Source organism: Meles meles, chromosome 3, assembly GCF_922984935.1.
Source record: "Meles meles chromosome 3, mMelMel3.1 paternal haplotype, whole genome shotgun sequence".
Lineage (NCBI taxonomy): Eukaryota > Metazoa > Chordata > Mammalia > Carnivora > Mustelidae > Meles > Meles meles.
The window spans coordinates 104003417-104016091 of record NC_060068.1 but is presented as its reverse complement, the minus strand read 5'-3'; the positions used below and the strand labels follow the sequence as shown (position 1 = coordinate 104016091).

The 12675-nt window shown below is 37.2% G+C and overlaps 1 protein-coding gene across 1 annotated transcript in view; it reads left to right on the top strand.

Moving 5' to 3' along the window:
- The window catches only part of NDFIP1 (Nedd4 family interacting protein 1), a 56585-nt gene that overhangs the window by 32760 nt on the left and 11150 nt on the right, over positions 1–12675 (top strand). The window contains exons 2-5 of the mRNA XM_045999769.1: positions 1776–1863; positions 6042–6172; positions 9598–9685; positions 10615–10739. Of these exons, the coding sequence (XP_045855725.1) occupies positions 1776–1863; positions 6042–6172; positions 9598–9685; positions 10615–10739 (432 nt within the window). The remainder of the gene's footprint in view (positions 1–1775; positions 1864–6041; positions 6173–9597; positions 9686–10614; positions 10740–12675) is intronic.

Here is a 12675-nt window from a genome sequence, read left to right as displayed (position 1 = left end):
TGGGAGTGCCTTAAGTTTAGCATTAGAGTTCTAGGGTTCATAAAAATGTGCTTGGGTGGTAGATGTTGATAATTTGGCACAAGAATTCCTTTGAAATTCAGTACATTGCAGTGTTCATCAGAAAAGTTTTGTTGGTTTCTGATTTTGAATAGCATAGGGATAGAGACTGAGATGGTTAATTAAAAATTTAAGGAATTAGGGAGCTCTGCTTCATGTTACAGGATGTCGAGCTCTCTGTCTTCCTGTCTCAGTTCAAGATAGAGTTGGCTGTAGCAGTCAGTTTAAGGGAGGTGTGTATTTTACAAGTGGCTCTTGTGGCTCTATGTATTATGATGGCATATGGCAGGACGCAGATCCCCAAGTTATTTACGTCGATATGTACTCTTATTACTTTACAGATGGACTCCCATTCTCAGCCAATTAACCTTTTTTTTTTTTTTTTTTAAAGATTTTATTTATTAACTTGACAGAGAAAGATCACAAGTAGGCAGAGCAGCAGGCGAGGGCGGGGGAGCGGTGGTGGGAAGCAGGCTCCCCACCAAGCAGAGAGCCCAACGCAGGGCTCGATTCCAGGACCCCGGGACCATGACTTGAGCCGAAGGCAGAGGCCCAACCCACTAAGCCACCCAGGCACCCCCCAATTAACCTTTTTAAATGAGCTGTAGTTAATTGTCACACTAGAAAAGTTAAATCAGGGGCGCCTGGGTGGCTCAGTGGGTTAAGCCGCTGCCTTCGGCTCAGGTCATGATCTCAGGGTCCTGGGATCGAGTCCCGCATCGGGCTCTCTGCTCAGCAGGGAGCCTGCTTCTCTCCCCGCCTGCCTCTCTGTCTACTTGTGATCTCTCTCTGTCAAATAAATAAATAAATAAAAATCTAAAAAAAAAAAAAAAAATTTTTAGAAAAGTTAAATCAGATGTTTTTGTTCTGTGAAGATGAACTGGGTAGACGATCCAGACTGGCAATCGCAGAAAGACACACTTTTCAGTGTGAGTTATTTAAAGTAACTGGGGCTGTAGATTTGACCGAGAAAATGGCTGAGATAGGGAAGAGGGAGATTTGTTAACAGAGGTTATATATGTAGAATTATGTTGAATTTTATGTTTTTCTAAGTGTCTCAGTTATTTAAGATTCAATTTCTCTGTGCAAACTGAATATAGTGACACACCTTGGTTTGTTGTGATTTATCTTTAACAGATTATTATTGGATTATTTTTCCACTTAAAAAGTTATACAAGTGCTAAATGTTGACTACAAAAAATTCAAATACACATATAAACAACAAAAAGGAAAAATTCCCTATGATTGTATCAGCTAGAGGTAACACTGTAAACTATAGATGTCTCTCGTTCTAGACCTTCACATATTGGTCTTTCACAACCAGAGTATATTATGCATACTATTTGGTAAGTTTTGCTTTTTTCATGTAACAATACAGCATAAATATCTGTTCAAGCCATCTCATTTTCTTTATTTTCATTTTTATGGATGCTTAGTGATCCTTTGTGAGATGAACTATAATTTCTTTAATAAGTCCCCTGTGAGTGGAATTTAGGTTGTTTCTATTTTTTGCTGCAGTAACTTTTACATCTACTTTTTTGGCCTCTATTTCTTTAGGATAAATTCCTGAGAGCAGAATACTGTGTAAAGCAGTTACACATTTTAAAGCTTTTGAAACGTGTTACCAAATAGTTTTCCAGAAGGGCTCTTCTAATTTTCAGGTTCTTCTCTGTGTAATTGGCTTTATACTTGGATTAAAATATGGAATCTTTATTTAGTTGCAGAATGAGGAAGAGCCTGGAGAGCCAGAACAGGCTGTAGGCGACGCCCCTCCACCTTACAGCAGCATCTCTGCAGAGAGCGCAGGTAGGTAACTGGGCAAGGGAACTCTTAGACTCTTGAAATGCACTTGGTGGCTCGGCCAGCATGTGTTTATTCGTCTTTGTCTTTGCTTTAGCTTTCCCTAAGAAGTCTTTGATGTTTTTTGTAGTTTATTGCCAAAAGTGAAAAAAAGGCTCATGTTACTATTCTGAAAAACACTTAAAACTCCATTTCATTGTGGCTTTTTTTATGGAACTCAATTTCATTCCAACAGAATATAAAGGAAGAAATTCAGCAACCAGGTGATCATCTGATTTTTATTCTTTCTGTAGCTTTCTTATTGTTTTGCTCTTTGTGATTCTAGTGCCTGTGACCTGGGTCCTAGAACATAGTACATTTGATTTATTTTGTGCTAGTAAATTCTCTTTTTTTTTTTTTTTTTTTTGAGAGACAGAGCTCACAAGTAGGCAGAGAGGCAGGCAGAGAGAGAGGAGGAAGAAGCAGGCTCCCTGCTGAGCAGAGAGCCCGAGGCGGGGCTCGATCCGAGGACCCTGAGATCATGACCCGAGCTGAAGGCAGAGGCTTTAACCCACTGAGCCACCTAGGCGCCCCTGTGCTAGTAAATTCTTAATAAAAAAGCTTGGAAGTCTCTCAGCTCTTTCATGGTGTTCCTCATAGTTTAAGCCCTCCTTAAACAGTCTTTCATCTTCACATCTATGCCAGACTTTTACATTTTCACATGTTTATGTAGAAGGGATGGGGAAGAGAAAGAAAATATCAACAGTGGAGATCTTTGGGTAGCTTCAAGCTGCCTGATGAGCAGTGCTGCTTTAGTTGCTGAAAATTGACTAGTTGTGATAGGCCATCTTCCATTTTCTCTAAAGGAGAAGTGTGGCATAGTGTCAAGTATATGGCCCATGGTGCTGCCACTGAACCCATCCTCCTCCCAGGGTAGATAAGCAAGTTGAAGACACCATTTATCCCAGACACAGCCTCAGAATGCTTTAAATGCAGCATTTGGGGCAGCTATTGTCAGTTGATGTGGGATTAAATTTGTTGGTCCCTGTTGGTCTCTGCCATTATAATGAAGAAGAACATGGGTCAGAAAGTTTTTTGCCTCCACTCTGACTTCAACCTTTGAACCCTGTCTCCTTGTATTAATTTCATTTAAAAGCATCTAAAACTAGTACTTTTTAAAGAAAGCTCTAAAATGGCTTAAATGGCCTTATCCACCTCTTGTTGTTAAATTAACATTTCTTTTTTTTTTTTTTTAGATAAATGCTGACTGTAGGTACCAATTAGTCCATTTATGAGAAAAGTGGTTAGAAACAAAAAGACACATGCATATTGGTAGGGAAAAAAGCACAAATTATTTTGCATAACTATCTCTTTTAATATGTGGTATATAAGTTGAACAGTCTAAGAAGTATTGGGTTTTTTTGATTGTTCTGAATATATTACATAAACTTGAAAGATTGTTGTTAGACTTTTGATTGAAACTTAAAAGTATATGAGTATCTATATCGATGGATCCCATTTAAGAAATCTTTTGAAATAGGGAAATACACATGTTGATTTTCTTCAACTTAAGGTAGTGGTGGGTATCAGTTTTATTCATGTATTCAGAACTAATATGGCAGTGCGCTAATTCATATTGTACATTTCAAGTTGTAATGACTTAGTTTGATTTGATGAAAAATAGAGACTTGATAGAAAATGATGCATTGGTTTGTACCATGTATGTATACATGTGTATGCATTTATGTAAAATAGCAATTTGACTTGGAAAAAACCAAGTTCTTTAATTTGGATTAGATGGCCTCTTTAGTTTCAGTAACACATTTTCGTATATTTTCTAAAAGCTGTGGTATTTTATTTTTCACGTTTAGATTTCTATTCCATCTGGTATTGTTTTTTTCTGTGTACTGTAAGGTAGTGGTCAAGATCGATTTGTTTTTCTGTATGGATAGCCAGTTCTTACATCACCATTTATTGAAACCACTGCTTCACAGTGTCACCTTTATTGTAAATCAGGTGGCCATATGTGAGTGGATCTGTTTCTGGACTCAATATACTGTTCTTTGGTCTATTTATTTATCTTTATGCCCATCCCCTATAGTTTTAATTATTTCTGGTAATATAAGTCATTCAGATTTTTTTGTTCTTCAAGATTGCTTTGGTTTTTCTTGGCCTTTGCATTTCCATATACATTTTACAGTTAGCTTGTCAATTTCTGTAAAATGTAACAAAACAAACAAAAACTGGAATTATAGTTGAAATTACCCTGAATCTGGGGGTCAGTTTGAAGAGAATTAACATCTTTATAACACTGCTTCCAGTTTGTAAACATGACATATCTCTCCATCTAATTAAGATCTTCTTTAATCCTCTCAGTAGTTTTTTGTGGGTTTCAATATTGAGGACCTGCATATTTATTACTGGATTTATTCCTCATGCTGTTGTAAAAAATATTTCATATGTAATTTTATTTTCTATTTGTTGCTGGCAAATGGAAGTACCATTGATGGTTTATATCCATCCAGAGACTTTGTATGCAGAGTCTTTGCTAATAAATTCACATATTAATTGTGTCTGTAGATACTCTTGGATTTGATATATCTATAATTATGTTATCCATGATTAAGGACAGTTAATTTGTTCCTTTCTAATACTTATGTTTTAAATTTCCTTTTCTTGCCATATTACATCAACTAGTAGGACCTTTAAGGTAATGTCAAGACATTTTTATCTAAATCTCTAAGTTTAGGGACATTTTTGTCTAAAATCTCTAATTTTAGGGGAGAAAACTTAAACATTTACAATGATATTTACTGTAGGTTTTTCATAGATACTTATGATCAGATTAAAGATATTTTCTCTTATTCCTAATTTGCTAAGGGCTTTTATTATTGGCAACGTGTTGAATTTTATAAAATGCTTTTTCTGCCCGTGCGAATACAGTAAGATTTTTCTTTTTATTGTTAATGAGGTGAATTGTATTGATTCATGATTTCAATAATATATTACAGTAAAATTAGAAGTTTATTACAATTAACCAGAGGAAAAAAAGAAAAATGTTAATTTTGATGAACTATAGGACTTTTTTCCCCCAAGATGTTTGTTTTTTAAAAAATTGTGCAGAAATTTAATACATTTTTAATAACTCTTTTCTAATAAATATTGAGTTTCTTATAATAGGAGTTAATGAGAATGAAGATGCAGCATTAAAAAGAGATAATGAAAGATTTAATTCAAATAAATAATGGCTTTGTAACCGAATTAGTTACCTTAGGCACATCATACAAACTAGTACATGGTAAAACGAATGTGTAAGAATCAAAATGCTAAAATATTGAGACTTTTTTTTAAAAGGCATTGGTTTTTGACATTTCTATTTTATCTTATTTTTTTATTTTTTAAAGGTTTTATTTATTTGACAGAAAGAGACACAGCGAGAGAGGGTACATAAGGAGGCCGAGTGGGAGAGGGAGAAGCAGGCTTCCTGCTGAGCAGTTAGCCCCCTGCTGGGCTTGATCGCAGGACCCTGGGATCATGACCTGGGCCAAAGGCAGACTTTTAAGGACTGAGCCATCCAGGTGCCCACACTGTGACTTTTTTATTAAGTTGGTTTACCTCATTATAAATGGGAGGAAACCATGGTACAGCTTACACATACAGAGGTGAGGTATTTTTGGCTTAAGTGTTGTCTTTGTGCCACTATTAATATTAAATGCTTTTTGTGAACGTACCATGTAACAATTGAAAAAGTGTTTAAGGACATTTTGGAAGGGAAGGCAGAGTGATTTACATGAATAAATTTAAATAATTGAAAGGTGGATGAATTTAAAAATCATTCTTAATCTCATATTCATACATAAACATTTCAATTAAATTATTCCTTTTTTAAAAATTTTTATTTATTTATTTGACAGAGGGAGACACAGAGAGAGAGAGGGAACACAAGCAGAGGGAGTAGGAGAGGGAGAAGCAGGCTTTCCACAGAGCAGGGAGCACAGTGTGGGGCTCGATCCCAGGACCCTGGGATCACGACCCGAGCCGAAGGCAGACGCCTGATGACTAAGCCGCCCAGGCAACCCTCAAGTCAGTTATTCTATATGTACTCTTAGAGGAATGGCTGTTTTTTTGTTTGCCAGACTTAGTGGAAATCTTTTTCCTCAGGTAGCTAATGGTCAGATAATGGTGACTTCCTTTTTATTCTGCAGCATATTTTGACTACAAAGATGAGTGTGGATTTCCAAAGCCTCCATCCTATAATGTGGCGACAACGCTGCCCAGCTATGATGAAGCTGAGAGAACCAAGGCTGAAGCTACTATCCCCTTGGTTCCTGGAAGAGTAAGTCCAATTTACCATGTTAATTGCTGGCTGCTTTATGGAAATTAGGTTCTTTTCGTTACTTACTTTTGATGTATTCCTTATGATTGTACTGATTAGTAAAAAGTACAGCTAATTTTTAAAAACAAGCACATTTTCTTTTGGGATAATAAATCTTACCTCATATGGGAAATGATGCAGTAAAAGGTACAAATCAGCAGAAAATCACTAATCAGACCAGCTTATTTTCCCTGTCTCTCTCTTCTTACCACCATTTTCTCAACTTCCCTGCCATGACTGAAATGTTTTAGAGCAGGACCTGATTTAGCAAATACACTGACTTTGCCTTAAATCTGCATACTTCATATTTTGGTGTTAGGTAGATAGCTGCTGGGCAGATCTATAGAGAGAATAAGTTCAACTTTATAGAATTAAACTTATAAAAGGGCCCCAGCAATTGTCTTGATGAACCTCATGCCAACTGCATTCCAGACCACTCCATCTGTGGGGACATAGTGAATTCAGATCCCATCTAGCCTGGTGGTGATTCACGGTAGGAGACATTGGGTGTGATGAAAGCCAGGAGACTTTGGGACACACTTTGTTCTTGATATCAGATCTGCAAATGACTCGATGTGGTTTCATAAATATTCATCCAGGTTGAAGGTGATGTAGGTGGGGTCTTAGGCCAGATATTGGGAAAAGATGGAGTAGGATCCATTCCCTAGGAACAGGGGCAGTCAGGATTCCAGACTCCAGTCCTGAAAGGAAACCAGAGAGAATGATAAGAATAAAAACAGAAGTTTAGCCTGGGCAGTGCAGTGGCATAGGCCCCAGAAGTTCAGGACTTAGAGTAGTGAACTGTTTACAGACCACACCTACTATGAGTGGGGGGGCTTCTGAAACCACTGCTTGACAGAAATAATAGTTTATAAGGCCAATCTAGGCTGATTCCATATGGTAGTATGGGCTCATTTCTTGCAGGTGCCAGGAAGACCTTCAAGGAGCTTATGGTCTAAGGGCAGAACAGTCTTAGTCTATTGGAAGCAAATGACATGCTTGGTCTGTGCTCAGTTTCCAGTATGTTATTTTAAGTCCTCTTGATAACCTTGCAAGGTTGAGATTGTATTATCCCCATTTTACAGATGCAAAAATTGAGGCCCAGAGAGATTAAGTAATTTGCCCAGAGTCATACAGCTAATAAGTAGCACAGGTGAGAGTCATACCCAGATATTCTAGACTCTAAAATCCTATGTGTATTCTGTAGTCATGTTAGACTCTGTGGTAACTGTCCCATGGAAATAGATGAAGTGGTTAGAATACTTTTATTTGATGAATATACATAATTTAAGAACCTGTTAAACATTATTTAGCAAACATGTGTAGACCAGTTTCTTACACAGTGTGCTATGTATTTTGCAGTGGGCGGGTAGAAAACTTTGAATAAGGGAATACTCCTACAATGTAAGCACTTAAATATAGCTGGAGAAAGGCCCACAGATACCAGTATCTAAGCAGCAGTACAAGTGCAGTGAGCATTAAGAACTATGACTTTTTACTGTGTGATTGTGGGGAAGATGGGTATCTGAAGTGGACCCTGAGTTTTGATGGATAAGAACATTCCAGAGGGAGAAGGGCAGAGAGCAGATGTGAATCCAGCCTGCTGTGGGGTGGGGTCTGTGAATGTAGTAATTGATTTTTCTTGAGCAAAGAGTTTGTGACCACACTATAGGTTATAGTATGTTTTGAATGCTAAGCTGAGGCATTTAGACTTACGCATAGGTCACACAGACTCTTTCAATCAAAGTTTTTCAGCAGGGATATGGTAAGACAAGAATGGTGTTTTCGAAACGTTAATCCAGCAGCAATTTGTAGGAGAAATCCAGTAGTAGAGATACCAAGAATAGGAAGAAGAGTTAGAAGGCACCTACGATATTACTAGAAAATATTTCCATGTCCTTTTGTAGTATATCTTTGAGTATTTATGCAAAAAAACCTATTAGTGTCTAATTAGGCACAAAGCCTTATTTTTCCTAATATGAAGTCAGAAACTGGGTATTTTGTATTTTAAAAAACATAAACACATTGTAAGAATTTTCTAACAGGAGAAGAAATGTGATAAGTTAGAAATGGAAGCTGCCACTGACACCTTTCCTTTCTCTAGTATCTCCTCCCCAGGTCTGTCATGGACTTCCCAGCCCCGATTCTCTCTGTGTAGAGAGAGTTTGGATTGTCCCTAAAGTTTTGTTTTTGTTTTTGTTTTCATTTGGGGAACATTCACTGGACTGTGTACAAATCTAACTTTTACTTTTAAGTGTGTATTCATGTATTTTTCAGTATTTCAACACATAACCTACATCAGTTGAAAAGGCAAGCCACATATATGGGCATTAATGTTGGTGAGGTTTGTGTTCCTTCTAGACTTGGAGTATTATGTTTTCAGGGTAGGATGGAAAGGATTCTATCTGCCAGTAAGCTTGGAAGTGAGGTTGTTTCCGACCTATATGCTAATGTGAACAAAGAGTTATGCAATTGAGCAGTGGGCAGCCCTGTGGCCTCTTCATGTGTGATCATGCTCTCCTTTTTCTCCCAGGTCTCATAAAGCATTTGAGCTCCTTAATAGGTCCTGGAATAATAATATGGGCCCCCAGAAGGCCCTGGGGTTAGTGGATTAATTTTTTTTTTTTAAGATTTTATTTATTTATTTGACAGACAGAGATCACAAGTAGGCAGAGAGGCAGGCAGAGAGAGAGAGGGAAGCAGACTCCCCGCCGAGCAGAGAGGCCAATGCGGAGCTCAATCCCAGGACCCCGAGATCATGACCTGAGCTGAAGGCAGAGGCTTAACCCGCTGAGCCACCCAGTCGCCCCTGGGTTAGTGGTTTTAGAATGTAAGCCAAATTTAAGCCAAATGTGTATCTATTTTTGCTTGAGATACATATGAGTTAATACATTTCATTGAACTTTATAATTCTTTTTTTTTGATAGAGAGATCACAAGTAGACAGAGAGGCAGGCAGAGAGGGGTGGGGAGCAGGCTTCCTGCTGAGCAGAGAGCACGATGTGATGCTGAGCTCAATCCCAGGACCCTGAGATCATGACCTGAGCGGAAGGCAGAGGCTTAACACACTGAGCCACCCAGGCATCCCTGAACTTTATAATTTTTGAAGCTCATTGTTAAAGAACTTGGGTGATAAAATGAACAATTCATTTAGAAAACTACAGGGATGGAAGAAATATTTTTTCTCTAATTATATCTTTTACATAAGTGACAAAATGAAATTTTTAACACATACTGAGCCCAGTGCTTATAGTTTTGAATTGAGCCAAAGCAGTAAAATTTCTCCTGGTACTCATTTTTATCCCCTTCCTTATTTTTCTTGATGCCTTTTGTTTGCCTATAACTAATTCATTGTGAATTTAACTTAATCTTTTTCTTTTCACTTAGGATGAGGATTTTGTGGGTCGAGATGACTTTGATGATGCTGACCAGCTGAGGATAGGAAATGATGGGATTTTCATGTTAACTTTTTTCAGTAAGTAACTACACATAGCAAAACAACCTCCCACAGACTGGAGTGCTTTGATTTATGGGTGAATCTGACTGAATTAAAATGAGTAATTGAGCTAATATTTTAATACATTGTGTTTATTTGATGCCTTTTACTGAGATGTTCAGAGCTTAGTTCACTTTTATCTTAATATTTTTTCTGTTTACCTTCTTTTTCTACAAATAGCTATAGAAAATATAAAAAGAAGCAATTTAGGGATGCTATATTTTTACATGAACCGAGCCCCATCTTTTAGGTTTGCAAAGACCCTTAGCATTGCTCCTACTCATACCTGACCCTATAGAGTAGGAATTCAAAAGACCTTAGTCTGATGGATTTTTTTTTTTTAATGTTTCTATTTTCTGGTAGATGAAATTCAACTGAATTTTTTTTTTTTTTTTTTTGCCTAACTTGGTGTTATTTTGCATTCAACTTTCCGTGAGTGTCACTTAGTAGTGAGCAGCCATTTTTTAATTTCCTATAATAAAAATATATAAAGGAAACACAGTGCTTTAGAGGTAACCTTAATGTAAGCTGTCAAAAATTCATAGAAGTAGGGGGGATGAATAGTTTGAATCAGATTTTATTTACTGAAGTGTAATATATAAAGGGTACAAGTCATAAGTATACAGTTTGGTGAATGTTAAGGCAATTTTGAAAGTGAATAGCAGCAGACATAACAGTGTGATACCTGGTATTCAGAGCAGATGGTTTCTTGGTTTTCTTGCGGGGGCGGGGGGTGGGGGGGAGACAGAATGGATGTTTTGGGGAAGTAGGGCAAGGGTTATGGTGGGTGGGCAGGACTGTCTTTTAGCTTTGGAAAAAGCCATTTAAGCAAAAGCAAGTATAGAGAGCACTCTTGCTTCTTGGTAACAACATGTCTGACACGGTTTTTTTCTTTTCTGCCTTTACAGTGGCATTCCTTTTCAACTGGATTGGATTTTTTCTGTCTTTTTGCCTGACCACCTCAGCTGCAGGAAGATATGGGGCTATTTCAGGATTTGGTCTCTCTCTAATTAAGTGGATCCTGATTGTCAGGGTAAGTTGTATACCAGAAAAGATAGACCCTGTAGTGCAACGATAAGTAGAAAAACTTGGAATGTTTGACTTTTTTTTTTTTTTTAACATTATTTTTACGTTTAAAATGATTTTAGGTTTGTCTTTCTTCTGGTTTCATGAAGTTGGACCAAAAGCATTTGCAGATGGTTGATGCATGAAAGTTACGGTTAAATCTAGTGAATATTGGTGGTCCCAAGGCATCTGTCCTACAGGTTGTTCACAAATTGCTTTCTCTGTTTTTAATGTTTATGATATGATAATATGTGTTTTTGTTCTGAAATTAGTTCTTTTTGTAATAAAAAGAAAGATACCACTTCTTTGGTGTCTCATCAAAAACAGGCATTCCTCACATTAATTCTGCTAAAGTTTTGGTCTGTCTTCTTCCCTCTTTCCTTCTCTTTGTTTCTTCCTCCTTCTTCCCTCCAGTAATCATTGGTTATGGCAAAATGGGAGCCGAAATGGCTTAACAAGTGCTATTCCATTAAGGGGCCTTATCTCTAAAGTATATTAGAGAGACATCTTTAGTGATTTGGGAGTTATTAGGTAGTCAGGATTGCTGTAGTAATTTATACTTGAAAAGATCTAGTCTCTTAAAGTACTATGATTTCAGGTAAGTTTATTGCTTTTGTCAACTTGATGGATAAAATCAATGTATTCATCATAAATAGGCATTATTAACTAATTGGTGTTGACTGACCACTGGACTTTTTCAAATTTATTGATCTAACCAGTTGTTAACATTTTTAGGATTTTGAGTTCCTTTGAGAATCTATTAAAAGTTTTGGACTTTTTTTCCCCCAGGCAGCTAATACATATTCAGCTAAGCGATGGGCTTGGGTGAAGAACCCAAGCCCTAAAGAGGTTTCTCATTCCTTCTCTAAATCTTAAATTGTTATTCTCTTAAGAAATAAAATACTGTATTTTAAACCTCAAACTGTGTTAAACTCTTAAATATAAAAGCCCCCAATAGAAAACATATAACATTAGTTACCAATCTTTTTTTTTTTTAACTAAAATTTTCACTAAGCTGACCGAAATGTTAAAACGGAATTGAATCAGTCAACTCATATCAGGATATCTTTGTCTGGGAGTAATAGAAAACTGAGCTGAAAATGGCTTAGAAAACAGTGGGAAGAATTTATTTCCCATGAAAACAAGTTCTGCTGTGGAGGATCGTGAAATCAGTGTTTCATTGACATCATTAGGGACAGTTGACGCCCGGCTCAGCGTGTTGGTACAGCTGCTCCGTCAGTTCTTACAGCTCTGGCAGTTTCAGGCATCACATCAGAAGCACAGCCATACTCAATAGAAGAAAGGAAACTATTCTCTTCCTTTGCTCTCGAAGTACAACAAAACTTCAGCAGCCCTGACTTCCCATTGGCCAGAGTGTACCATTATTTGGCAAAGGAATGGGATTATTGTGATGTAAAGCTTCCAAATTCAAGGCGTGCCCAGAACAATAGGAACAAAATAATTGGTTTTGGCACTGGGTAGACAAAATAAAAGTATCATCAAAACATATTTTTAGGAGCACCTGGGTGGCTCAGTCGTTAAGTGACTGCCTTCAGCTCAGGTCGTGTGATTCCAGGGTCCTGTGATGGAGCCCTGCGCCCTGTGTCAGACTCGCTGCTCAGCAGGAAGCCTGCTTCTTCCTCTTCCTGTGGCTTCCCCTACTTGTGCTCTCTCTCTCTGTCAAATAAATAAGTAAAATATTTAAAGAAAATCCACATATTTCTAGAAGGATGAATATTGTGTGGGGAAGATCTTTAAAAAAAATAAACAGACTTGAGCATTTCAAAACAAAGTCTATAAAGCCAAAATCGTATTTCAGGATTGACTTTCCACGAAAGGAAATACATCTGTGTATATGATAATCATTTCAAGTCAGTAATATATAAAATATTTTCATTTAAAAA